We start from the raw sequence: 27,265 nt of genomic DNA on the forward strand, positions 1-27,265 counted from the left end.
CTCAGTTCTGTATCCAGTTATCTTCAAGTTGCACATTCAGCATCTTACAGAAACTGCAGCTTGCAAATTCATCTATGCTGACAACATCTGTGTCACCACATAAAGAAAAGAGTTCAAATGGGCAGAGGGTGCACAGTCCAAATATTTTCATAATATTTGTATGATTACTTCATAAAGTAGCACCCACAAACTAGTTAATTAAAGACAAACATATCCATGTTCTACTTCAGTAATAGCAAGGCAACTTACTATGCTACAGCCAGATTCAGGAGTAACACATTTTTGTACAGTCTCACCCTCAAATGCCTTAGTTAAGCCTCAGACAGATTGTTAACCAGTCAATACCATCATCAGATACTGGCTGCTAAAGTTGAAGGGGAGACTAGCTGGAGCTTCATGAGGAGCAAATGTGAGTATTCTATGAACAACTGCTGTAGATTAATATATTTACTAGCTGAATAACTTCCTCACTCTACAAGTAGTTGTCAGTATTGAGACATGATGGAGGGAAGGACTGCTTATACCATTCCTTTACGACCAAGGTTAGAAAAGAATGAATTTGATTGGATTTCCTCTCATTTAGCTCATTTTGCACACTTTGTTTCAGCTCGTGTCAGCTCAGTCTTGGGTTATGTACATATTGTGGACACAATTTCATATTAGCATAATATTGGACACCAGCCATTGGTGTTCCAAAATTTTAGGAGTATCTAGGTGCAATCGCAGACAGTCAGTCATAATGGTTTCCAAATCACCACTCTTGTGTTCCAGTTGGCACTGCTCCAGTGTGTGCACATCAAGCTTTGCCTACCATGTCCAAATAACTACCAAAGGAATCTTCATTAAGTAATATAACTGCTGGTTATCAGTTCCCTCTTCCTCATATTTCTGGCTGCGTAAGACTTAAAGAGAAAATAATTTCCTCATCCTTGTGGCTAGTCAATGCTTTTTATATCACCTGAATCAGTTTCCCAAAGTACAAATGTATTCTTAAGCCTTTTTAGTTGTCCACCGCAATATGTACAATTGTTAAATAGTCTTCTTAATTCCTAAATAAACTATGTTATCAAAGTAAGATGGAGTACCCGACCTATGTTGTTCCTAATGTTTCTTGTAAACTAGGCAGAAATAAAACAATTGCCTCCATATGTAATGTTGGTTTTATGGAAGCAATTAACTTATTAGGTGCCAGCAGCACGGTCACCTGCTAATCCAGTGTGAAGTCTGTAGTTACCACTGACTGATGTGATTAGTCTGATAAGCACCCTTTCTCTGACATTAAAAATTGGTCTTAGCAAGATCAGTAAGTTCTCTTCCTCTCACACAACCGCTCTTCACTTCAATGCTTGCATTTACTGAGCAACTTTCAGCCTCCTCACATCAGAGAGGCACATTATGAGACAGAATACCGAAGCACAGCTCTCTTCGCATCATCAGGTAACAGAAGAAAGTAATGCAGGCCCTCATTCACTTGCGTCTTCTCCACCATATGCAAATGTTCCCGAATCAGACCAACTCCATGCTGACGTGCAGTCAGTTGTCAGTGATAGGACTCTGTACTTGGGCAGTTTCTCAAATCTTGTCATTATTCAGTGTGCAGTTATCAGCAGATATAATTTTGTGTATGTAGTGGTGGTCAACAAAGAGTGTAGATACAGCAGGTCTCCTGCTTGTGACTCTGGTGTGTAGATACAAACCTTTGGCACACATCATGAAGTGCTACCTTCAGCAAGAATTCACTGGTTTGATGGAAGAGCTAAATCAAGAATCCCCTTGAGGCACTCGTGTGGCTGAAAGAATTGGACATTCCTTTGTAAAAGACCACCTTCATTGTACTTAATTTTCCGTGATTGCAATACATTTGTCCATGTAACCTTTGCAGGGATAAAAAAAGCCATGGCATTGATTATTATAAAGGAACAAAGATAGAAATTTAATACTGCAGGGTGCAGGGAGCAGGGAGCAGGGAGCAGGGAGCAGGACCTACCATCACTTCCAGTAGTTCCACACTGTTGAAACTTTACACACTACATTGGAATCTGGAATTACACTGTGCAAACCCCCTCCATGAGAAACACAGCCACATCATAACACCACCACCTCTGAATTTTACTGTTGGTACTACACACACTGGCAGATGATGTTCACCGTGAATTCGCCATACCCAAACCCTGCCCTCAGATCACCACATTGTGTACCGTGATTTGTCACTCCACACAACGTTTTTCCACTGTTCAATCATCCAATGTTTACACTTCTTACACCAAGCGAGGCATCGTTTGTCATTTACCGGCATGATGTGTGGCTATTAAGCAGTTGCTTGACCATGAAATCCAAGTTTTCTCACCTCCCACCTAACTGTCATAGTACTTGCAGTGGATCCTGATGCAGTTTGGAATTCCTGTGCGATGGTCTGGAGAGATGTCAGCTTATTGCACATTACGACCCTCAATTGTTGGCGGTCTGTCAGTCAACAGATATATGTTGATTTGCCGAAGTCTTTATTTGCATTTTCACAAACATGATAAGTTTTATAAGCTATGATGTCTCTGTCTACGAAGCTTTCCAATCCAGACACGTTTGGCACACCTGTACCACCTCGTACAATGGCTACCGTTAACCAGCCATTACCATGTGAAAATGTGTCATTCAAATCGATGCTGAAATTAAGTCTACATCCACAGAACACAGACGGTCCATCTAGCAACGCGTGTGCAGCAACAGATTTAATTGTATTCTTCTTCTTGTCAGCAGCAGATGTTGACATTTCTACATCTTCTATAATCTTATATATTGTCTGTCTTGCACGACGTCGCCGCCTTCTATAGCGTTACGTAAGCGACCGATAAGCGCTTTGCGCGCCATTCGCGCTGCTGCTGTCGCACAGGCAACTGCATTGAACGCTGCCAAGATGCGCTATAGAAGGCGGCGACGTCGTGCAAGACAGACAATATATAAGACTATAGAAGATGTAGAAATGTCAACATCTGCCGCTGACAAGAAGAAGAATACAATTAAATCTGTTGCTGCACACGCATTGCTAGATGGACCGTCTGTGTTCTGTGGATGTAGACTTAATTTCAGCATCGATTTGAATGACACATTTTCACATGGTAATGGCTGGTTAACAGTAGCCATTGTACGAGGTGGTACAGGTGTGCCAAACATGTCTGGATTGGAAAGCTTCGTAGACAGAGACATCATAGCTTATAAAACTTATCATGTTTGTGAAAATGCAAATAAAGACTTCGGCAAATCAACATATATGTCTCCCTCAGCCTTTGTCCTGTATACTCGTAATAGACGTAAGATTAATGTAAATGAAAGTGTATTTATTTGGTGTAAAGGAAAAGGAGTTTGTGAATACTTCATGTTTCCTCTTTACTATCATATTGGAAACAGTGGACCTAGGAATGTTTAGGAGTGTGGAAATCTCATGTATAGACGTATGACACAAGTGACACCCAATCATCTGACCATGTTCGAAGTCTGTGAGTTCCGCAGAGCATCCCCTTCTGCTCTCTCATGATGTCTAATGACTACTAAGGTCACTGGTATGGAGTGCCTGGCAGCACAATGCACCTAACATGAAAAATGTGTTTTTGAGGGTGTCCGGATACTTTTAATCACATAGTGTATATCCAACAAAATTATAAAATTCTCTTAATGGCTTCATTTAGGATAAATAATCTAAATGTATATGACTCACTGTTAGAAGAAAAGAACCACACTCAGCAGTGAATTCTGATCTCCTATCCAAAAAATGTTGGCCATCCATTTGACAAGAGGTGTTAAGCAACATGTTGTCACATTCTGCATATATATTGCATACTGATCAGAGTGATAAAATTATATAGCCTCATACTCATACAGAAGCATTAATGATCTGCTACCACACACCACATAGATGCTTGCAGAGTACAGATTTACATATTCAAGGAATTCGCTTCAAATTTTAGTCCAGCCATTTTACATTCAGTCTTCCACAATTCTGTAAGCATTACCAGGCAAATGCAATGATATTTCGCATCCTTGTCAAACAGCTAGTATTCAGACTCTACTAATGATCTTGCTGATTTCTGGAAGTTAAAATGTAATAGAAAAAAAAATCATCATCAGAAATGTTCACTAAAAATTTACTGAAAGTCTGCTAAAAATTGGCCTGATTTAACATGTTAAATTCATATGGTAGGCACACAAAACAAACAATTACACCACACTAACTTTTAACACAGTGTATAACCAAGTTTATTCAAGTATTTATGGTATAGAGCTACGAAGTTATAAAGCAATGTACTGCAATTTATTTCTACATTTAGGCTACAAGATTTGGAACATTGTCAAACTTATCAAACATACACAAATTATAAAATAATGGCTGAGCACAATTATTCTTTAACAATATGACTCCATGAAGGGGAAAAAAAGACAATTTCATTTCTTTATTAGCTAGAAAAGAGCTTCATTAACAAAGTGACATTTTATTCTTGGCAGATAATATTGTAAAATAACAACTTTTCATCTCCCAACCTTACACATGTATATTATATTCACTATTTTGTATTGAAAATCGTATACTTTCATTGAAGAGTACAGAAAATATCTGTGCTGTGTACAATATTCACTGTTATCAGAGCACTGTCTTTCTGTAGAGACCAATTTTTAAACATTGCATTGAAAAATACTATTTCACTCTTAATTTTGTTTTATAAACCAATTATTACTTTAAATATTTGACAGTATACTTTTACAGAGTTTGCAATTATGTGAGTCAAAACTTCAGACTGATATCACACTAATCAAATATGGTCACAACCTGCAGTAAAATTACCGATTACCGAAACAATGAAAGTATTCACTTAAACATTTTCTTGTAAAGCCAATTTATCACACAATACTCTATGCAGTAACAGCAACCTCCTTATATATATTACCTACTAGCTAATTCACTGTTGTTCCAACACATTACACTTAACAATCACAATGCGCAACATGAGGTATAAATGACCCTAACAAATACTAAAAGAACTACATCTCTAGTTTTTTCAGGTAATCATTGATACGCAAATCAGACTAATAATAATAATAGCAAAAAAATATTTAACTAATTTCATGACTGGATGACATATTGTTCAGTAAATTCAGTGAAATTATATCACATTCACAGGAAACAATAATCCATTGATAAGCAGTTAATAGGGAAACTATGGGGGTGATCTGTTAATATGATCAAGAAATGAAATTTTAAAAAAAGTGTCTCCTGAAATTTTATCTTGTAATGTTCTCAGGAAAGTTGTTTGCCCACCGTTGGTTGGGGTTCCTGTGCTTCAGTACTAAATGAGAGCCCAAAAAATGCTAGGTATGGTCAGCTTTAATGTTGAAAACAATTACACCTGCAGGTGTCTCAAGATTAAACATGGAATCTTTTTGTAACTAATTTTAGAAAAGGAAGTTCTGGCTACATATGCAACCCAAATCTTCATAAAGCAGTTGCTCATTTATGTAGACAAATATAAAAGCAGTGCTGCATACTCTTTATGCTCATTTATTGACAAAATGGTAACACACACATTACAAGTGACCAAACAGTAAGACAGTTGTGAAAAAATAAAAAGAGGTAGATGCAGCACTGTTTCTTGCAACATATTTATTTCTCTCCGCTTTCTGAAAGCTTTACGAGTGTATCCACAGGAATTTTCAGAGTAGAAGGAATGAAACTTCCCATGCTGAATTCTCAGCCAACTTTCTCAATAACACAAGCAAACAAATTATGTTAGGAGTGTCAGATGAAAATACAGGGAAAGCTAAAATGATATAGTGAATAAGATATATTTTCATTGTAAAGCAAAATAAAAATAAACAGTTTTTGTATAAATAAATTATGATGACAATACTGAGCTTCCTCATTCTAACAAATAATAAAAACAAGGAACTAAAAGTGTAACTCAATTATATTATTTACCGAGGTCTTCTTTGGGAGGACATAGGGAGTAACTTCTGTGACAAAGATGAAATTGGTGCCTCCTTGAGTGGAATAACAGTAAGGAAATTTATTTCCAACTATTTACACCAGTCTCTCAACTTTCAGAAATGTTTATAGTCCATAAAAATGCTGATTAATTAATTTTTTCCATCTCATGACAGAAATGAACCTCAAAGTACCAAAAAACAGACTCATCGTATCTTCAAACACTAAAATACATTTCAACTTTACAAACACAAGTAGTGATAAAATTCAAAATTTTGCATGGATGTTGTGCAACTTTGTAATGAAACTCAACTGAGCCACTTCAAAGTACTCACAAAATAATGTGGATCATTATAGAGAATCCATGACAGAAATACTGAACTGCTAATAGGGAGAAAGAGGAGGACAAATGTCAACCTTAAAATTGAGTTACTGCTATTCAAACTTTCGATATATATATATATATACGTCATTAAGATTTCTTAAAGACCTGAAACCTACTATGTATCTGATTATGTTGCTTAGTGAACCACAAATATTGGCTAACGAGTGTGCAACACCTAGCAAGCTGTTATATGTGAATATCAAGGGGTGCTTCTACCAGACTTCAGTGGTTGCCAAATAATGACATTTGTTGGATCTGCTCAGTAAAGCATCACACCCCCCCCCCCCCCCCCCACACACACACACACACACACACGCCAAATAACAATATGGACCCCGATTAGAACTTTTATTAATTTCTCAATATACTCTTTGCATGAATAAGGTACCTCTTATAAATTTTGATGCAAGTATTTATGAAATAAGCAGATTTCAGATAAAATTATATTTTAGAGCACACATCTATGTTATTAGTAAAACAAACAGTAACAGTGTGTTGTTTTTAACTTCATTGGTTAACACAATAAAATTGTCTACTTAAAATTCAGTGACATATCTGATTATGGGATATCCCTGGAAGTTTCATGTTACATTCCTAATCGTTTTGTTGCGGTGCTTCAAATATTCTTTTTACACAATTTAATATTCTGTATCCTTGCAACGATAAACACATCTGTTTCTCACTTTATTATTTAAATTTTCATGCAAAGTTATGGGCCAGAAATGATTCATTCTAGTTTGCCTTTAAATGGTACTGAGAAAAATGCCGTATGCACCTCTTTCACAAGAAACTTAACAATCAGCTTTGCCAGATATTGCAGTGCAATTTATTACCGCTCTCATAATTTCTTACTTCAGCTCCTTTGTGGTTAGTCTGCGCAGTGAGGTTACAGCTTTACATATTTCATTGACTCCAAATCAGCATGCTTTTAGTGAATAATGTAAATATGAGTCATAAACCTTAAGTAATTATGATTACCTGCTGTATTACTGACATAGGGGACTGAAATCCATCCTACAGAAATGGGGAATGTAATGCTGCATTACCATTATTTTTCCGTATGTCATAATTTTCTGCCCTTTGTTGTTTCAGAAATTTCTGAATGAGATTTAATTAGTAGGAAATTGTTTTTGAGCCTTTAACTTATAACCCTGTAATTTTACAAACACAATACTTTACACCATTCTATTATGGCATTTTAAAGCTGATGAGAATCCTAAATTTCTTCTCTCCACAATCTGGTTAAGGCCTAAAAGTTAAAACTTACAAAAATATTCACGATGATATGTTAACATTACATATGGATTCCAACAAATTCACTGAAAAATACGTATATGGATGGCGTATACTGTTGGAGCTCTGTGCATTTTGGTACAATGCTTTGCAACAGTTGAGAATATGTACACTGCTTTGTCACTATACGTATACAAGAAGTTGTTATTAATTTCCACATCATACTGCCTCATTTTTAGAGTATATCTCTTGATAACCATAGTCTATTCATTGTACAAAAACTCCACAAAATGAACCTCTCACTGCTCACTTAAATAAAACTTGTGCAAGTACAAGTTCACATGTTGCTCACTAATGGTAAATAATTACATTATTATCAACCCAATGCTCTAAATCCTTCATGTCCCAACAGATTCAGGTACTGGCAAATATTTCTTTTATAGATGTAATTACTGACCAAATAAAAAAATCTTTGTCATATACATATATAGTAGGCATCTCAAGTGATCAAATGATTTTGGTGAGCAATCTTCTGTTAAGTTATCCTATACTGGTATTGTACAGAAGAGGAGTTATGCCTTAAAACAATATAGGCCTCTTTTTTTTTGTGGCTATTGGTTGGAATAACAGATTTTAATAGACTTCCATACTCCTGTGCTGCCTACAAAAATAATTAAAATAAGCTTATCTGGATAGATAAATAACAATCAAGCCACACTAAGAGACTTATGCCTGAATATTGACGATATATGTGCATGACAGAAAGATCTTTTAATTTATCAGTGGGTGGTACACATACCACAGCACTGGTTTTGACATTCTAACGTCTAAATCTACAGAAATTGCACAAACAAACAAAAATTCTTTTCACTGTGAGCCATATGTTTTACATTTCAAATTTCTCACTGTTTCTTTCAAATATGCACTACTACAGTTCTTTCACAGATATCTCATACATCAATTGAACAATTTGGAACTGGCTATAGACTATAGATGAATACAGAAATTTTCTTACATAGATTTTGAATGAAGCTGCATTACTATTTTAGACATAAGACAACATAAGAATTTAAAGTTATATTGAAAAATTCAATATAATAAAAAGAATGATGGTTTAGATCTTACTCTCCTTATACACATTCCATAGATTGCTGCAGCTGCCATTTGCAAAAGCTCCTACATCTTTCAAAAATCAAGATGTAAACCCTTTCTTAAATGAATGACTTATCTTTATTTACCTTTTTTCACTTCTACTTAATGCACATTTAGCACATTTGGTTGTCTTTCAATTTGTATCCTTCAGGCCTTAGACATACATTTAAAAAAATAAATTTAAAAACATAAATAAAATGACAATACCAACTTTCATTTCGTGCTAAAATTGTTCTGTCCCATGCCTTGAGAGCCAAGTATTGTTTGCATGCCACTACAGTAAGTGGAAGCTCTCCTCTTCTAATCTAACAACCAGTGAAATATTTATTAGTACATACAATACCGACTGTCGAATACTGAGAGAGTCCTACATCAATTATTAATGTATCTCTTGTCTGATAAAAAGGAAAAACAACAACAACAACAACAAAAGTTTAATTACTTCTACCAACAGCAGCCAACAATGGTATAATAACCTGAAATGAATACAGCAACTGTCTCTGCAACAGTAAATATAAAATTACATTACTTTGCTAAACCATAAAAATTAAGACCTCTAATGCACTTAGTTTGGCATGCCATTTGATATTAATTAAGTGTGAGCCATTTGCACTGGACTGCTGTGCAGTAATGTACTCTTAAAATTTAATCGATGGTCTATCTACTAAGCTGAGGCTGAAGACTATTAAGATACAATTAAGAATATTAAATGTATTAAAGCCACAAGTACATTCATTGTGCTTAGGCCTTTAAGGATCCACTGCAGCTCCAGCCCTTAATTTCACATCCTCTTTTTTTTAAAAAAAAAAATTCATTTTTGTTTCTGACAGCTACTAAACGTCTGCTAGTCCACTACTCAGTATTCATACTGAGGTCCTTCCACAAACTAATCAACAAATGGCAAGTAAGTATATATGAAGCTGGGATGCAGTTTCGTTGTCTGAGTTGCATTGAAGGGATGATAGCCCTAGAGTTTCTGCCTCTTCACAGAACCAGTGCCGTCACTGCTGTCACCGCTTTCATCGTCATCAGGATGCAGTGGCTGCACAGGAGGGAAGTCTGGAATCTGCTCCCTAGGCGGAGGCCCACTCCACCCTACAGAGCCAGGTCGCACAGGCGAGCCGGACTTGGGGGTGACGTGGCCACCCTGCACCGACAAAACAACTGCGTTACTACCACACCCGTGTCCTCTGCAATAAAAAACATATCTGAAAGGTAGAAGCTGATGCACTGGCTGCAAACTGACTGCTTTCACAAACATTTACTGTCCAATGAATTTACTATACTCAGTCCAGTTGATATCTGTTTGTTGCCCATGTCACCAAAAGAATTCTTGTGACACTTTTCCTTATGCCTCCTGTACCATACTACGTTTCTGCAAACAATAATATTATAAGGCTTCTTACTAAAAATTAATTTCGTAATACCGAAAATCTGATTTTGAGAAACACACACTAATATGAAGGAAGAGGTATAGAATAAAAAAAGAAGAGTAAATAAATACAGAAAAATCAACTCATTATGCACAAAGCATTTCAATCATATATTGCAAGGACAGTGGTCTGTGAAAAATTCCCAGAAGCTTAACAGAAAGAAGTCGGAAAAAAAGTTAATTTCTGAAAAAGCCAATATAATGTAAGGCAAGATACCTCACATTATTGAATTCTAGTGATCCAATGACACATTTGATAACTGACACACTGATCAATAAGTAACCATAATTTTACAGTCATAAGTATATTTAGGGGCCATAGTGATCTAGCAGGTAGAGCACTAGTCTTCATCCCTGAAGGTCCCAGGTTCAATCACAAATAGGGGCAGGGACTTTTCCACATTCCAGTCTCTCCAGTGTGGCAACATGTCCACTCAATCTGCTACCAAATGGGTACAAAATATTTCTCATGCGGGTGAAAGGCAGCCGGAGTGATGGGCCCACCAGCTGCCCCCTATTAGTGCCACAGCAAGAAAGCCTGTACAATTCCTACAGTCAGGCCCAGAGCCATAGGTTTGTGCCACAGACCTTACCTTTATCTTTAAGGTATGCTTATTATGCAAAATACAGCTTTGAATAATGTTTCATTAAAAGATTGATATTCAGCATTAATAAGAATAAATTATGTCTGTAATACTTAAAACTTGTATGTAAATGCATTTTGTCAAAGAACAAAATTTAACTTAAACCTTCCTGTACCTTGAAATGTTCCTTTGCGTTAGGTACCTGTGCTCTCCAAGGACACTATCCCACCTGCACTACTTAACAGCTGCATTTGTACCTATTCTGTGCAGTACAATCTGTTGATAACAACATCATATAAAATTAAGTTGTATAAAATATTAGTAAATGCAAAGCACTGTTCAGCTACCCGATTAAAAAGGTTTCTTTACATCATGTAAATCAGTCCTTCCTTTTTGCAAAGTGTTATTGATATGTCTTGGGTGCAAGAGGTTAATGTGACTGATGACAGCAATTTCATGTGCAGTCTAGTGTTGATCATGCTGTTGTTGAGGGGGGGGGGGGAGTGGGGGGGGGGGGGGAGAGAGAGAGAGAGAGAGAGAGAGAGAGAGAGAGAGAGAGAGAGAGAGAGAGAGGGGGGGGGGGGGGGGTTTGACACACTGTACCAGCAGATAACCTACTCCTTCCATTAGCACCTTAGCATCCACATCTGACATGCATATAATCACTAACACAACTACTGATAGGTTTGGGATCAAATCCAAGACTTGGATGCATAGTCTTCTTATCAGGAAATTGACACCATGATTTCTCCTCCTCTTGCCCACAAAACAATAGAGGAAAATTTCTTTCACTACCAGGATTCAAACTAGTTCGAACCAGCCTGACCATTACAGCACTAGTATATATTGCAAGAACAGTTATGGATGCATTACTGCAACACAATAAGTCAGCTGCTTACCTCTGATGTGTCAAAAGTTCTAACCCCTGTTATTTTCAGCAGGTATCTTATTGGACTCTAAATCAAAATTTTTATGGCATTTTCACAATAGTAAAAATATTTAGGAAGCTTCCTTGCTTTCTAGGGCTTTCTTCAAAGTGCTATGAAATGTAAAGGAATTTGAGAATATTTTGAATTTGCTACACATGTTTTTGAGTCTGTGAGACATTACTCTTTTTTTTTAAAAAAAAAAAATGCTTGAAGTCCATCAATATCCAACAGAATCCACACAAACCCTGTTAATTTAACATCTATCCGGCAGCATACACAGAATTTTAAAAATACAGTACATTTTCATACCATCTGGGCAAAGAAAGTTCACCAGTTTCAATTGGAGGTTATCAAAATTAAACCAGTAAATAGATTCAAATTGTTGGAAGTTCTGACATTGTATTTAATAAATTAATGTCTCTTCAACTGCAATTTTTAAATTGTGCACACATAACAAACCAGTAAGCCAGTAGACACAAATTACTATTTCAAAGAGAAAACAGGAATAAAATTAAACTTGGTACCATCTATGCAATCAAATCACCATCCCTATTTCTATATAGTTTTTGCGGAAATATCATAATAATTCAAAATGCCCATTAAGTATTAGGGACGTTTGCATTTTCAGGTAGACAGCTCCACTATCGTGCAGTTTGGTAAAGAATAAATGAGCCTCACTTCAGGTTGGTAATATGAACCAGTTACTGACATCAATAAGATGAAGATATTAAGTGCATTTTCGAAAATGTATATTTCAAAACAAGACATCACTGTGAATTAGCTTTATGACAACATGAGTAGCGAGCTAGCCAGTGACGTCACAGGCATCGCATGACTCAAATGGAGCATTTTAGTTGGCTTTCACATTATTTGAATTTCATTTCCAGTTTTATAAAAGAATACTGAAATTCAAGAGGGGGAAAAGCACATTATGAGCATAAAATGACACAATTAACCATTTAAGATGATGTCCAGAAAACAGTTAAATACCCTGATAGGGTTAAGGGCAAAAAGTGAAACAAATGTTTGGCAGGAAACATGCAGAAAGTGCACCATAAAAAGCATGGGAAAAGTGTAGCAACTAAAAATGAAAATGGTGAAGGAAAGGTTGGTACTAGTTTTGGTTAACTATTAAATTGATAGGATAAGAACATTTGATGAAATACAAAAGCCCCAGTTGCTAGCCTTGCTCACAAGTTCATATAATGAAAGAGTACACAAGACAGCACATGCCAAATTTCATCAATTGCAAGTGAAGCTATTTTAACACAAATGACAGGTTCAAATATACAAAATATGTTTGGATATGCTTATTAGAGTAGTTCACTTTCAAAACTTTTTTATGTTGGTGGGCAACTGACCACTAAAGAAAGCTCCTTAATGAGCAAAATAAAATATTTAGTGCAAAATTAAGTTATAGACACTGGATCTGAAAGTACACAAGTGTATCTGTCAGCTAATGTGAGAGGTAGTCAACATGTCTCAGATTCACAACTGAAATTCAACATCATCAAAACATGCACAAAATGTCAAATTGCAGCTATGAAATCCTGAACCTAAAAAAAAGTTTAAAGCAAGGGAGGGAGTGTATAAATTAAAAAGCAATCAAAGGGGAGAACAATAATATGTGCAGATCAGGACTTCACACAGAGGTGCACACGTTCCTTGGTGACATGGTTTTTGGGACTAGCAGAAAATTATAACAAAAGCCACAGCATATTTTTTTTTTTTTGTTTTAGTGCAAAACACATTGTCGGGAGCAGTTTTTAAATTTATATAGTCAGCTGCTTACAAAAGCAAATATTTTGAACACTTAAATGGTACCAATAGTGCGAACTAACTGTTGATGATAGTGCCACCAGTTAAGTAGTGTGTGACAATGTCGAGATCAAGGGCCACTGTATGAGGACAGTGTATACTGAACAAAGACAAAATCAGTTCTTGAGCATAACTCAAAAAATATAAATTGTGCATCGATGGCAATCAACATTTCTCAGCAATTTTTGTGGTCTACAAGTCTTCCAGCTGAGGAAGCTCAAATAGATAACTAAAAAAATTCTGAGAATGTGGCCACAGCATTAATGACTGTTTTTTGAAATGTAATGATGCAGATCTGTTACAGACACCACCTGATTTTGTAGAACACGAACTGGTAAATGAATTAGCAATTCTATTGCATTCATATGAAGAATGATTCACCATTGTTGTGTGGTTGATTCAGTTAATTTTTATATAATAAATTTGTTAAACAATGAATTACCATTCACATAATATTGCAACTGTGAAAGTATCTTCTCAATCTTATTTTAGGAATTTACAGAGAAGACAAACAACCTGCCCAACCAATCGTCATGGGGTGGAACACAGAGCATTATGTGAATAATACATTAAATGTTTCTACATACACAGAAAAATGACCAGAACTTAAAACTTTAATGCTCTTGCAAAACAAATATTAAGGTGTTTAGACAGATCCAAGCATCCATAAAAGAATACTGGTGTCCCATTTGTACACTGAAGTAATTTTAAAGACGTTTTAAACTGCCAAATGTAATGCAATTTAATAATAGCCTAGCTACTTAATGAGTAATCAGAAGCAAATAACAAAGGAATGCTATTTTTTTATTAAGTCTTAGACTAGTCAGAAGTACATTGAGATTTACAACGTAGAACTTTTACCACAACACCCAAAACAAAGTACTTATATGTTGAAAAAATTGCAAAAGAAGCAGTATTAATACACATTAAAACCAAGAAACAATAGTAGTTTGTTGTAAAAATTTGCATTAGAATATCAGACAAAGGTACCCTTGCAAACAACATAAAACTGGACATAAATTAGAGACCTATCTACACAACCATCAAATATATGCACCACTATCACATCAAGACCTGTAACAGATTTGTTTGAGTTTTAGAGGTTTCTCACACAAATGTTTTAAAAAAAACTTCAGCTGGCAGATCCTACAAGAAACACCAGTTATTTTATCTATATCTACTAATAAAGTTTCAGAAACTAGTTCAGTGAATAACTGAGAAATATCTTTCAGCCTCTTTTATTCCACTCCCATAAGAGCAGTGCAGGTAATACTGGAGAATAATACATTGACCAGCGATTTATCTAGAGTTGCTCTTATCCCATATCATTTCTAGATAGAATAGAATGTAAATTTGCGATATGGTGCATTAAGAAGTATGCTCGTCTTCATACTTATAGTGGTTGTGGAATATCAGTGTAGGCAAAGAAAGAAAATTATTTAGGAATCAATGGAGAAACTACACAGTTATAAAACTAAAAATAATAATATGCAGCTGTAATATACTACCACGACATAAAATAAATGACACACCACATGCTCTTCTGCTCTGAAAGGAGGCAGAAATGTTGGAGCTGCTGCGCAGCCTCACAGCAAAACACATAAAGATGTTTTGAACTTTGAAAGGAATGAATGCATATTTGTGTACACTGAAATGAAATGAGTGCTACTTTGAAGAAGATCCCACCAGTTTAGCATATTTGGTAATCATACAAAGTTGCAACATCAGTTTAGCTTCTTGCATGTTGGGTCCTGAACTTAATATTTCTATGGTAAGAATTTTGTCCACTGCTCTGAGTTTCCTGATTTTGTGATTTTGACTGAACTTGTCACAACGCAAGAAGAGTTAAAAAACAGTTGGGCACCAGTACATCACAGGGAACAGTTCCTTAGTAATGCAAGCAGACTTTATCCTTATATGTTCAGGCAGTACTTAATATTTGTATAATAATATACAAAAAGAGAACAGATTATACCAGTTGATACATTCAGCCAAGTTTAAACGTACTACTGCTCAAATTCCTATACATACAATATATTAACTTCAGCAATTTCCACTGATAAGAACTACTGAAAAGGATAGAAGATGGGTAAAGCAAGAGGCACAGAAAATGGCTGAAAAGATATTCCAGGTAATTATAAAAAAGGTTCATTTGGTCAGATCCTAATGAAAAACAAAGATTTGCAAAAACTGAAAAAAAGAAAAAAGGTAGAAGAAACGTTTTAGCTACTCAAAATATTCAGTAAGCACAAATAAAAAGGAAGTTATAGTAGGAAAATGTACTAAAAACGTTACATAAAAGCCAAGATTTCATTTCTCGTACTCTTACTTTGTCTGTTCTTTTGCTCTGTGATACTCTTACTAGATTCGTATCTTATTTATGAATTTTTTCCAGTCTCCTTCATTGTTTACTTCTCAGCACATATCATCAGTCATAGCTGCTAATCATCTAGTCTACTACCTTCAGCATATTAGCAATCAGGGTGTAGTACCTCACTGTTCCTAGTGGTTATCCTGTGTGTTGTCTTTACATAAAATCCTGAACAATTTCTACTACTCTCTTTTACATGTGTCATCTTCATTCGCCTCTATTCGCCTCTATCTCTACATAAGAATAAGTTCATTTATAGTAGTTGGGCCCGACCCTGACGTGACAACTACAGCACATGGTTAAAGCAGGACTTGGCGTAGAGTCATAAGCATCTATTGAATATGGAATGCTGACAGGAATGTCTAATGGCAGCATGTGGCATGAGACAAGACCATACAAGAATCTTAACATTGAAACTTTGCACAGATCTCGCATGCTATAAAATTGAACAGTGTATGTTACACACGAGTTGAGGTGTTACAAAAACAACCTGATTCACAACTACATGAAATACTGAAATTACCTGGGAAATCTGTGCACTGAAAATTTCATGCTCAATCAACACTGATACCACAGAAAACAACAGAATTATCTGAGAGACATGATACAGAGCTCTGTTGCAAATACATGATGGATAATGCAAGAACACACAATGCATTATGATAACAATAAAGGTATGTTACTGATCCGAGGAGATCGTCAATGGGATTTTCCCAAAATCAGAAAGATCGCCATTATACTGCAATACTATACGATGAAGTCAGTGTGTCATTAATGAAATTTCATCATTTTCAAAAATGAAAGGTAAGTTCATTTGGAGCTACATGTAGAATAATTAAAGCTGCACTGATGTATATACACACAACGAGGTGACAGAAGTCATCGGATACCTCCTAATATCGTGTGGGGCTGCCTTCTGCCTGGTGTAGTGCAGCAGCTATATGTGGTGTGGACTCAACAAGTCATTGGGACATCTCTGCATAAATATTGAGCCATGCTGCCTTTATAGCCGTCCATAATTGTGAGGAAGTGTTGCCAGTGCAAGATTTTGTGCACAAACTGACCTCTCAATTATGCCCCATAAATATTTGATGGTATTCATGTAGGGCAATCTGGGTGGCCAAACCATCCACCTGAACTATTCAGAATGTTCTTCAAACCAATTGTGAAAAATTGTGGCCTGATGATTTGTTACATTATCATCCATAAAAATTCCATCTCAGTTTAGGAACATGAAGTACATGGATGGCTGCAGATGGTCTCCAAGTAGTTCAGTTGGACCAGAGGACCCAGTCCATTTCATGTAAACACAGCCCATGCCATTACGGAGCCACCACCAGCTTGCACAGGGCCTCATTGTTTACTTGGGTCAATGGCTTCATAGGGTCTGTGCCACTCACAAATCCTACCATCAACTCTTACCAACTGAAATCAGGACTCATCTGACCAGACCACATGCCTTTTGTCACCACAGTGTACAGTGAAATGAAGACTTCATATAACATGATAAATTTTCCTACTATAATAAATGGTAAATTGGGATGAATAACAGTCTGTCAACATTAAATAAACAGGAAGTAAATACTTGCTATCAGATATAGATTTTACTAACATGAACTGTAAAACTTATAAATGAAGCTGTCTTCAATGGAAAATGAAGGAAAACAGGAATCCCCCCCCCCCTTTTTCATGTGACTTTAGATCCCCTTGACAGTCTTATTAGAAATGACAAAGAAGAAATTTAAAAGTGACAGGGGCAGCTACGGAAAAGGAAAGTCAGCTGTACACAAGACTACAAGACCCACTGATGATAAATAGTAACTCAGTACCAACTGGAATGAAATGTGATAATGTGGACAACTATGCAAATTATAGGGACTAAAATTACAGCAAAATTAACATTTTAGTAGTTCGAGGTAAAATGGAAATATTAAAACATTATTATTTGTATCAATTTAAGAAAACATCTATTTTATGTGTCAAAATATTGTTCAAAAATGCAATCTAAAACCCATCTTGATGCTCAGATATGTTTGATCTATCTATCACATCAGGAAAATCTGAAACATCAGGTAAACAGATCAATCATAAAAAAATTATAAAATTACAAACAAATCTAGTATCTGGGGAATTAATAAATATTAATAATTAAGACTGAAGGTCTATAGGTAAGAGTACTTGAAAACAGAAATTACAACAAACTTGCGGTTGTGTGCAAAGAAGTGGCTTTTTAAAGGATGAACATCTTTTTATTTTCCTCCTCAATTCAGTTATATTTGTCTTGTATTACTCAGATGCTAGTTAATATTTCATTTGATATCAGCTAAACAAAAGGGTAAATGGGAACTTCATGCAATGGGAAACAATATTTGACACAAAATATTATGGATAAGACACAAGAACAACAACAGGCAATGGATCATCTCATGAATACAACAAGCTAAAAAATGCAATACCCATGAAAGTGTTCTTCTTGGCAACTATAGATGAACAATTATATTTTCACACCATTCTCTTCATTTCAGAGATTTAATTGTTTGATCTTAGTGGTAGGGAGCAGTGAGAGGCACATTGTCCTAGTGGAATTCACAAAAACCATTGCAGGCCATGCCAGGAGACTGTTACTTCTTTTGTGATTGTGATAAAAGTTTCAGAAACTGTGACCTGAAAAGTGAAGAAAACTTCTGCAGCAAGGGGAACACTGTGCATTTCCTATGTGAAGGTAATAGAGGGTGTACATGCCAATTGGCAACAAAGAATATGTCCACTGCTACTTCATAACATAGGAGACATCAAATTTCCACCAGGACCATTTCAAGAGAAATAAATTATGTAGGACTAGATGCTTCTAGCTTGTCTTATGGGTACTAAAGATCTACACCCACTGCCTTGTCAGACTGCAGTGAACACTGTGTCTGGAAATTATGACAGTGGATCAGGATGATCATCTCAAATGAATCCTAGTTCATTGTAAAATGTAATTTTGGATATCCGTCTGTATGTAGATAATGGGGAATGCATTTGCATGTCAGAAACATAGTGAAATGTGACAGCTACAGTGGACATGGATTGATGGCCTAGGTAATGATCATGATAAATTCATGGTCATTACCACAGCCTTCCCAGGCAACACAGTTGGTCTTGAAGAAATGCTATTGTAAAGAGATAGTGGGGAGATGTACTGCATTTTTCCAACAGTGAACAGTAGTCTTACTTAAATTTCAAGTTACAAGACAATGCATCCCCAGGGAACTTTCTGAACTACTGTGACACTAACCAAAGGAAATCATTGAGTAATTCTCATATTTATATACACTTGTTACTATTTCTCCTGCTTTGTCCTTTTACAGATCACCTCCTACCCCTCACTGCCACAACCAAATGTACACTATTAGCCACTGACTTGTACCACAGAGTAACATCATTTCCATCCATAATTGAATCCTGGTCAGGTACACAGTTCTGGCTTGTCACACACAGCCATTGCAGGAAATGCTGTATTAAGAGTAAAATAATTAGTTGTCAACTCATTTCATTTGGAGTAATAATTCTGCTACTTTTATTTATAAAGATGATGGAAAAGTTGCCTGACAATCAAACTTATAAAATCTCAAATTTTTTAAACTAACAGACTCCAACTGGAAATTATTTCCTTCCAATTCTAAAAGTCATGTAACAAATGTAGTTCACATTATATTTACAATCTGAACTCTTTTACTGAGTGGTGTGGACCAGTGGTAACCTACTGGACTTGCATTCAAGAGCACAGTAGTTCTAGTCCTCATACAGCCATCCTGAGACAGACTTCCTGTGGTTTCCTATATAGCTTAAGGCAAATGTCAAGATGGTTCCTTTGAAAAGGACATGGCTGATTTCCTTCCCATCCATAGCAAGTGCTTCATCTCAAATGTCCTCATCATGCAGATATGTTAAGCCCTAAACTTCATCATTTCTTTGCCCCTGGAAAATATATTCATTCATTGCATAATGACACACTATGTGATCAAAAGTATCCGGACACCTGGCTGAAAATTACTGACAAGTTCGTGGCGCCCTCCATCAGTAATGCTGGAATTCAATATGGTGTTGGCCCACCCTTAGCCTTTATCACAGCTTCCACGCTCACAGGCATACATTCAGTAAGGTGCTGGAATGTTTCTTGGGGAATGGCATCCCATTCTTTACAGAGTGCAGCACTGAGGAGAGGTATCAATCTCAGTCGGTGAGGCCTGGCACGAAGTCAGCGTTCCAAAATATCCCAAAGGTATTCTATATGATTCAAGTCAGGACTGTGCAGGCCAGTCCATTACAGGGATGTTATTGTCATGTAACCACTCCGCCACAGGCCATGCATTATGAACAGGTGCTCGATCATGTTGAAAGATGCAATCGCCATCCCCAAATTGCTCTTCAACAGTGGGAAGCAAGAAGGTGCTTAAAACATCAAAAGGCCTGTGCTGTGATAATGCCATGCAAAACAACAAGGGGTGCAAGCCCTCTCCACGAAAAACATGACCACACCATAACACCACTGCCTCCGAATTTTACAGTTGGCACTACACACGCTGGCAGATGACATTCACCAGGCACTCGCCATACCCACACCCTGCCATTGGATCGCCACATTGTGTACCGTGATTCGTCACTCCACACAACTTTTTTCCACTGTTCAATCATCCAATGTTTATGGTCCTTACACCAAGTAAGGTGTCGTTTGGCATGTATTAACATGATGTGTGGCTTATGAACAACTGCTCGACCATGAAATCCAAGTTCTCTCACCTCCCACCTAACTGTCATAGTACTTGCAGTGGACCCTGATACAGTTTGGAATTCCTGTGTGATGGTCTGGATAGATGTCTGCCTATTATACATTACAACACTCTTCAATTGTCAGCAGTCTCTGTCAGTCAACAGATGAGGTTGGCCTGTAAGCTTTTGGTGCTGTACATGTTCCTTCATGTTTCCACTTCACTATCACATCAGAAACAGAGGACCCAGTGATGTTTAGGAGTGTGGAAATGTCACGTACAGACGTATGACACAAATGACACCCAATCACCTGACCATGTTCGAAGTCCGTGAGTTCCACAGAGCACCCCATTCTGCTCTCTCATGATGTCTAATGACTACTGAGGTCGGTGATATGGAGTACATGGCAGTAAGTGGCAGCAAAATGCACCTAATATGAAAAACATGTGTTATTTGGGGTGGCCGCATACTTTGCTCACATACTGCATGTCTATTTCTAAAGAATGTTTTCTTAATGTTGTTTGAATCTATATACTATTTTTGCCTTTTCTGAATTTGTAAAATGTGTTAGAATACCAAGTCAAATTCATAGTTGATAATGCACATTCCCTTTTTTCCTTACCTTTAATTCATAACCTCCATTTTTCAATTTACTTGTTGATCTTTTAATCTCTCACAACATTCAGTATATTTTCTCCATATATTTTACGAAGACAATAATGAAACCAATTATGTTACAACATTAGCAAGTTGTGTGTGTAAAAGTCTAGTCATTGTCACTATTGTTCCTTAATAAGATCAAGGTGTTCTTAGTGATTCTATTTCTTCCTTCTCCAATTGTATTATTCCAGTTGGAAAGAAGAAATTATGCTTGGAATCATCAGTGTTATTCAACTGCATATATCTACTGGAAATGTAAAATAGGGAGAGTGAAATTACAAGGCCAGAAAGAAGTAATGCCACACTTCACAAATGATGCAACTGGGTTTTATATTCAGGTGCAGAATGTGTCAAGGAGAAACAATTTTAGCAATAATACATTTGAAATTTAACTTTAGTAATAAAGCAAGAATTACATCCACTGTCAGTAATATGGAAGAACTAGCATAGACTATATGTGGTAATGCAATACTAACAATCAGTTGGAAACCAAGACAAAAGCTATGCACACACAACTTTAAAATCAATAGCAGAATAATTCAGGGACATCAACTGTCATTCAAATGAGAAAAATAAGGAATTTTCACTTTGCAGAGTAAATATCTGCATGTAGCAAAATGTAAATAATTGAGAAACAGTGAAAAGATATACTGAACAGTTTTGATATGTGGAATTATCAGGAATTTTACAGCTATTAAAACTAGATGAAATTAGCAATGAAGAAATACTGTGGCCAACATGATGGGAAGCTGAGGCCATGAAAAGAAAGAAAGTTATAATTGCCAACAAGATCATCAGAGATGGAAGATTAGTTTAGTTACATAACAATAAGAAAGGAAATCAGCTATGACCTTTTCATACACATTATCCTTGCATTAACATGTATGTGTATGAATGCCAGCACTGATGGGGAAAGTAGAGCAATTTAATTGTACTTTTACTTGTTTTGTTCATGTGGTTTTACAAAGTGTGCATGATATTCCATGTTGTATTAAAATTAATGTTGTATTAAAATTAATGTATGTATCACGATCATGCAAATATAATCCTGATAAGTTGCTCCTTGACATTCAGCATCTAATATATTCAGTAGTGAATACTGATTCATAGTTGTATAGACAATTGGCACATTAAAAGGTAAACAAGTAGTAGCAATTCAAAAATCTTACAAATGCAACAGAAAGGCACTTTTCATTGTCATCAGATCAGCATACAGATCACAAAGAATCTACTAATTAAAAATTGTAATGGACAGCAGATCCCAAAAATTACATTAGTGACAAACTCCACTATCAATGTTTCAGTTCAAATCCTTTTCAAATCTATTGTGTTAAAGCTTTCCTCAAAATAAAACACAAATACTTTACTGTAACATTCTATTGTAGATCCTTGGATTGGTAGTGTGTATCTTAACTACAGCCTCCAAATGAGAAGCAAACCTAAATAAATAAGTCACATACAATCAGAATTAAAAGCCCTTGGTTCAAACAGCAAGTGGAGGATTTCAAATGTTCTTCACATTTTGTATTACAAAACCACAGAAGTACTATTCCCTCCACCCCAGGGCATAATAGAAAGATGACCTAAGTAGGAAAATTTCCTCAAGGAACTCTAACACAAACATTGTATAAGGATTATGGTAATGGTCATAAATACTTACTAAAATCATAAAGACACCATTATCCCAATTAGGAACTTCATTGTACCAATGATCTACCTGATTTAAAGACCGAAGTTTCTTTTGTATAAAGAAAAGATTAATTTATTACTAGGATCTGTTGTTTTGCTGATAGTGAGACTAACACACGTAAGTCACAGGTCTCTCAAGAGTTGTGTTGCATGACTTTGAATAAGTATAGATCCTGGGAAATATTAATCAAGATGAAAAGTATAAAACTCTAATCAATCCCAGTTATGAAACAGCTATTTTACCTGTACATCATCTAAACTGACAAGAAACAAGATGGAAATTCAATCTACTACTGCACATCTTAAACATTTCAAAACTGTTCAGTTAATTCTATTACTAGCATATATTTTGCCTCCCATACATTAAACTTATACAATGAACACAAAATTTACAATTTTGTTTCATTTACTTGCTTATTTATAATTACTTACAGAGAACAACATAAAGAAAGATGCAGATTATTAATGCTGATTACACACAACAAAACTGAAATGTAGCAGCAGTTTCTTTTAAAATGCATGTCATAAATCAATGGCAGAAGAAAAAAACTGAATATATAAATAGCAACTGATATGCACTGAACAACGTCCATGCAAATAAAGCTGAATTGACACCTATAAATTAGTAATAAACTATTCAGTTCATGAAAAAATTAAAAATCACATCCCTCTTTTACATATTGTCGGATTGCCTCCAGTTATTAATTTCTATCAGGACAAACTCTACATTATAAAAGATTAATTTCTTGTGTGGGGGTGGGGGTGCGGGTGGTGGGGGTGGGGGGGTGCAGGTGGTGGTGGTGGGGGTGGGCGTGCAGGTGGGGGTGGTGGGGGAGGGTGCAGGTGGGAGGGGGGGTGCTGTGAAGATTCAGGCAGATATGTAATTAACAAATTTAATAACTTCTTTCTTTGTACCTGAATCAACATACTGTCTAGTCTTGCATGAATCTTGCATAAATCGAGAAAAACTTCTTTGTTCTCAGTGGTTAAAAACCCTTAACACAGTTTTTAAAAATTTTCAAAACCATTCTGTCATTGAACAGTAAAACAATTAGCTTCTGGAAATTCATGTAACTGATTTATTTTGCAGTGAAGCCACAAAAAGAGGACACTAAATAGAATGAGGCTGAAACTTTGAATGGTATGGTCTAAACAAAAAAAAATCTACTTGATAATATTTACAGCTATTTTATTTGTATATTCTACTAAGGAAAGAATAATTAAGTATTTAATCTAAGATAAACTTACAGAGCCCTCTTTTAGTACTAGATGATAATCTTTATTTCTGTACCTTCATGCCTTGTAGCCATAATTACTACAGCAGGCTTAGCTAAGTTGCCACTATCACATCTCAATGACTTAAAATTGCAGTGTTTTATGTACAACAAAAATGCAAGAATAGCAAACATACAATCAAACTTCATAATGACACATAAAGCTCTGTATAACACTACACTGAAACAGATATAATACATGCATAAACAACTATTTAATGAACTAATGAATACTCTCTCTCTCTCTCTCTCTCTCTCTCTCTCTCTCTCTCTCTCTCTAAAATTCTAACAAAAAGCTAAAACATAACAGCCTGCTATTTGCAAACACACTGAGAAACAACAGAAATAATTTGTAACAACCATCATAAAAATCTCAATGCCAATGTGAGTCAGCATTGTGAAGCAAAACCATTTTCAATCTAAAAACAATATAACGATTTATTTTTTATTTCTGAATATGTATGATTTTAGTTGTTCATGACCTACAAAAGTATTAAGGAAGATAGCTGCCAAACAGACTTTCACATAATGTTTTAAAAACAATAGTCAGTAAATTTCCTTATACTGTATTCATGTCTTCAATCAACCATTCATTTTAAATATTACTGAGCAAAGCTATTTAGCAAATGAGTAATCACAAGAACTGATTTCCAGTGCACAGAAATTTGGAAACTTGATAGAAATTGGTGATTGTTATGATCTGTTTGGTTACATATTTATTAACACCAAACACTGCACGACAGGGAATCTGCAATTAACTGTATGCTGAGTGGAAGACAAACATTATTGGTTTAATTCCACACTCTTCTGTCAATAATATTATTTCACATAGCAAGACAGCAAAAGTAGCCAAATTCTTATGTTAGCAGTAACTCAGTTTTCTCACAGTAAACATGTCACCGTAAAAAGTATTATCCAACCTATACTATAAAATGGAAGTACTTGAAGTGCTGCCATTAATTTTTCATGTGGGCTGGTATGGTATGAAATTATTTCCAAAATGAAAATGTAGTAAATGTGTATAACTCTGAACTACTGTCTAATTTATATATAAAAAGAAGAATGTCCACCAATAACAATGTATGACAACTGGAAGATAAGAGCCGCATCAATGCTGACTCACACAAACAGCAACGATCCTACATTGATGTAATGGTATCAGTAAGGAACACAGTCTACAGAAAGACTCTTCACAGTATGCATCAGTGTGAATGAAGATATGCAACTTAATACACAATTTTTCTGTTCTCCTCAGTATGTTCAACAGCAAAAACATGACAAAAGCAACAAGCATATGAACAACTATCAGTGAAGAAGACAAACAATGACTCTGAGCTTAACATACTTGTGTGACTACTGAGGACGTATTGTGAGGCACTCTTGATGACCGCTCAGCTTAGCTCTTCCTTGATAGCTATGCCTTCAATCGCACGCCACTCCAAAATTCAAAATTACAGTTCTTTTTTTACTCAAAAACATTTTCACAAAGTTGAAGAAAATGCTATAAAAATAAATTTTCTGCTACATTATTTGATATTTATTATCTTATTCGTATACTGATTTATTGCTGTGTGGTGGATCTCAATAACTTCTCAGTTCTATGCTCCACAAAACTAAGGCGCATAGTAGAACACACGTCCGATCTCAACACCGGCTTCTAAACAGCAAGTTTCTTTTCCAGTAAAATTCTCATGAATAAAACAATTCATCCCATATTTCCAGTACTGTACATACTCTTGAGGTCTTTACTCTGGGATAAAATTGAACCTTGCCTATGCAGAAACGGTACTTAAATGTTTTATGAGTATGTGCTGTTCTTCTTCTTAACATCCATATCTCACTGAGATTGTATGTGTCAATAATATCTTGTCCTACAATGAATATTCACATGAGCCTCACACACAAAAACAGGGAACGAAGAAAATTAGACTAAGAAATTTTGTTCTTAAAACACTTCACTATATTTTCTTAAGAAAACACTGATCGAGAATTAGCATTAGAACCAACACACGCACGCACACACGCCTACACAAATCCAGCGAAGGCCTGGGTGGTTGTGGCTGTTGTGGTGGGTGTGCTTTCCATCTTGTTCTCGACAGTTCATTGGTGTACCTATACCAAACCAAATGAATTCTCAGTCAAAGTTTTGGATGTATAGTCACAAAAGATTAAATCTTAAAAGAATTTTCATGTTCTTTTCAAACAAGCCACTGACCCTTTGCGCTAACATCTGTTTAGTAAACTCTCTCAAACATCAGTTTGGAAATTTTTTGCATCACTCATGAATATTTGCTGAGTGTTACCAGTCCCACTGGGATCTTATGTGATCATATCCAGTATGAGAGAATTTTACAATGCTCATGTGAATGGTGTTTTTATACAAATTATTGGAAAATTCTGATTTAGAAATGTGGTCTTACGGTATTAAAATCAAAGAAAGCAGAACAGCACAATACTCCTCATGTCTTAACGTAGTGAATATTATGTGCACTACAGTGAACTAGCATGTGTAACTGGTAAAAGCATGTAGAAAACCAAATAGAGATATTAGTATTCAGATGACTGGTAACTGCGAACAAATGAGCGCAAAGGGTAAACTGAAATCAAGAAATCACAATATAGAGCAACACCACCAAACACCATCACCACCCAACATCACAAACAGGCAGTTAATTCACAGGAACAACTAACAGTAACCATGCAACAACTACAGAGTTTGAAGTCCACATAATAACTATAGGTGAAATATTACAATGACCATTAATTAGTAATGCAGGAATACACATTTATGATGGTATACAGAGATGAATTTACAGTGATGCTTAAATAATTTCTTTGCTACAAAAAGCTAAAGCTCTCACACAAAAAGGTTGGCCCTTAACTGCTGCCACATATCAAACAATATAATTTACCACCAGATTTAAATGTTTATAGAAACAGAGTGCACATGCTTAAAAGATGGTCAAAGTTCTACTATAAATATCACTCTTGAAATGTTGTGAAATGTGTCTGTTTAGG

The 27,265-nt window shown here is 35.8% G+C and overlaps 1 protein-coding gene across 4 annotated transcripts in view; it reads right to left on the reverse strand.

Moving 5' to 3' along the window:
* Positions 1 to 27,265, reverse strand: part of LOC126248772 (homeobox protein extradenticle) — a 393,886-nt gene that overhangs the window by 33,076 nt on the left and 333,545 nt on the right. The window contains exon 9 of one of the 4 annotated variants that reach the window (XM_049950134.1): positions 6,645 to 9,885. The exons of 1 other annotated variant lie outside the window; for it this stretch is intronic. In XM_049950134.1, coding sequence (XP_049806091.1) covers positions 9,706 to 9,885 — 180 coding nt within the window. In that variant the 3' untranslated portion in view covers positions 6,645 to 9,705. Of the gene's footprint in view, positions 1 to 6,644; positions 9,929 to 23,830; positions 26,360 to 27,265 lie in introns of those variants that run through there. 2 more of the 4 variants (XM_049950136.1, XM_049950137.1) reach the window with 2 other exon arrangements.

Source organism: Schistocerca nitens, chromosome 3 (assembly GCF_023898315.1).
Source record: "Schistocerca nitens isolate TAMUIC-IGC-003100 chromosome 3, iqSchNite1.1, whole genome shotgun sequence".
In the NCBI taxonomy this organism is placed as follows: Eukaryota; Metazoa; Arthropoda; class Insecta; order Orthoptera; family Acrididae; genus Schistocerca; species Schistocerca nitens.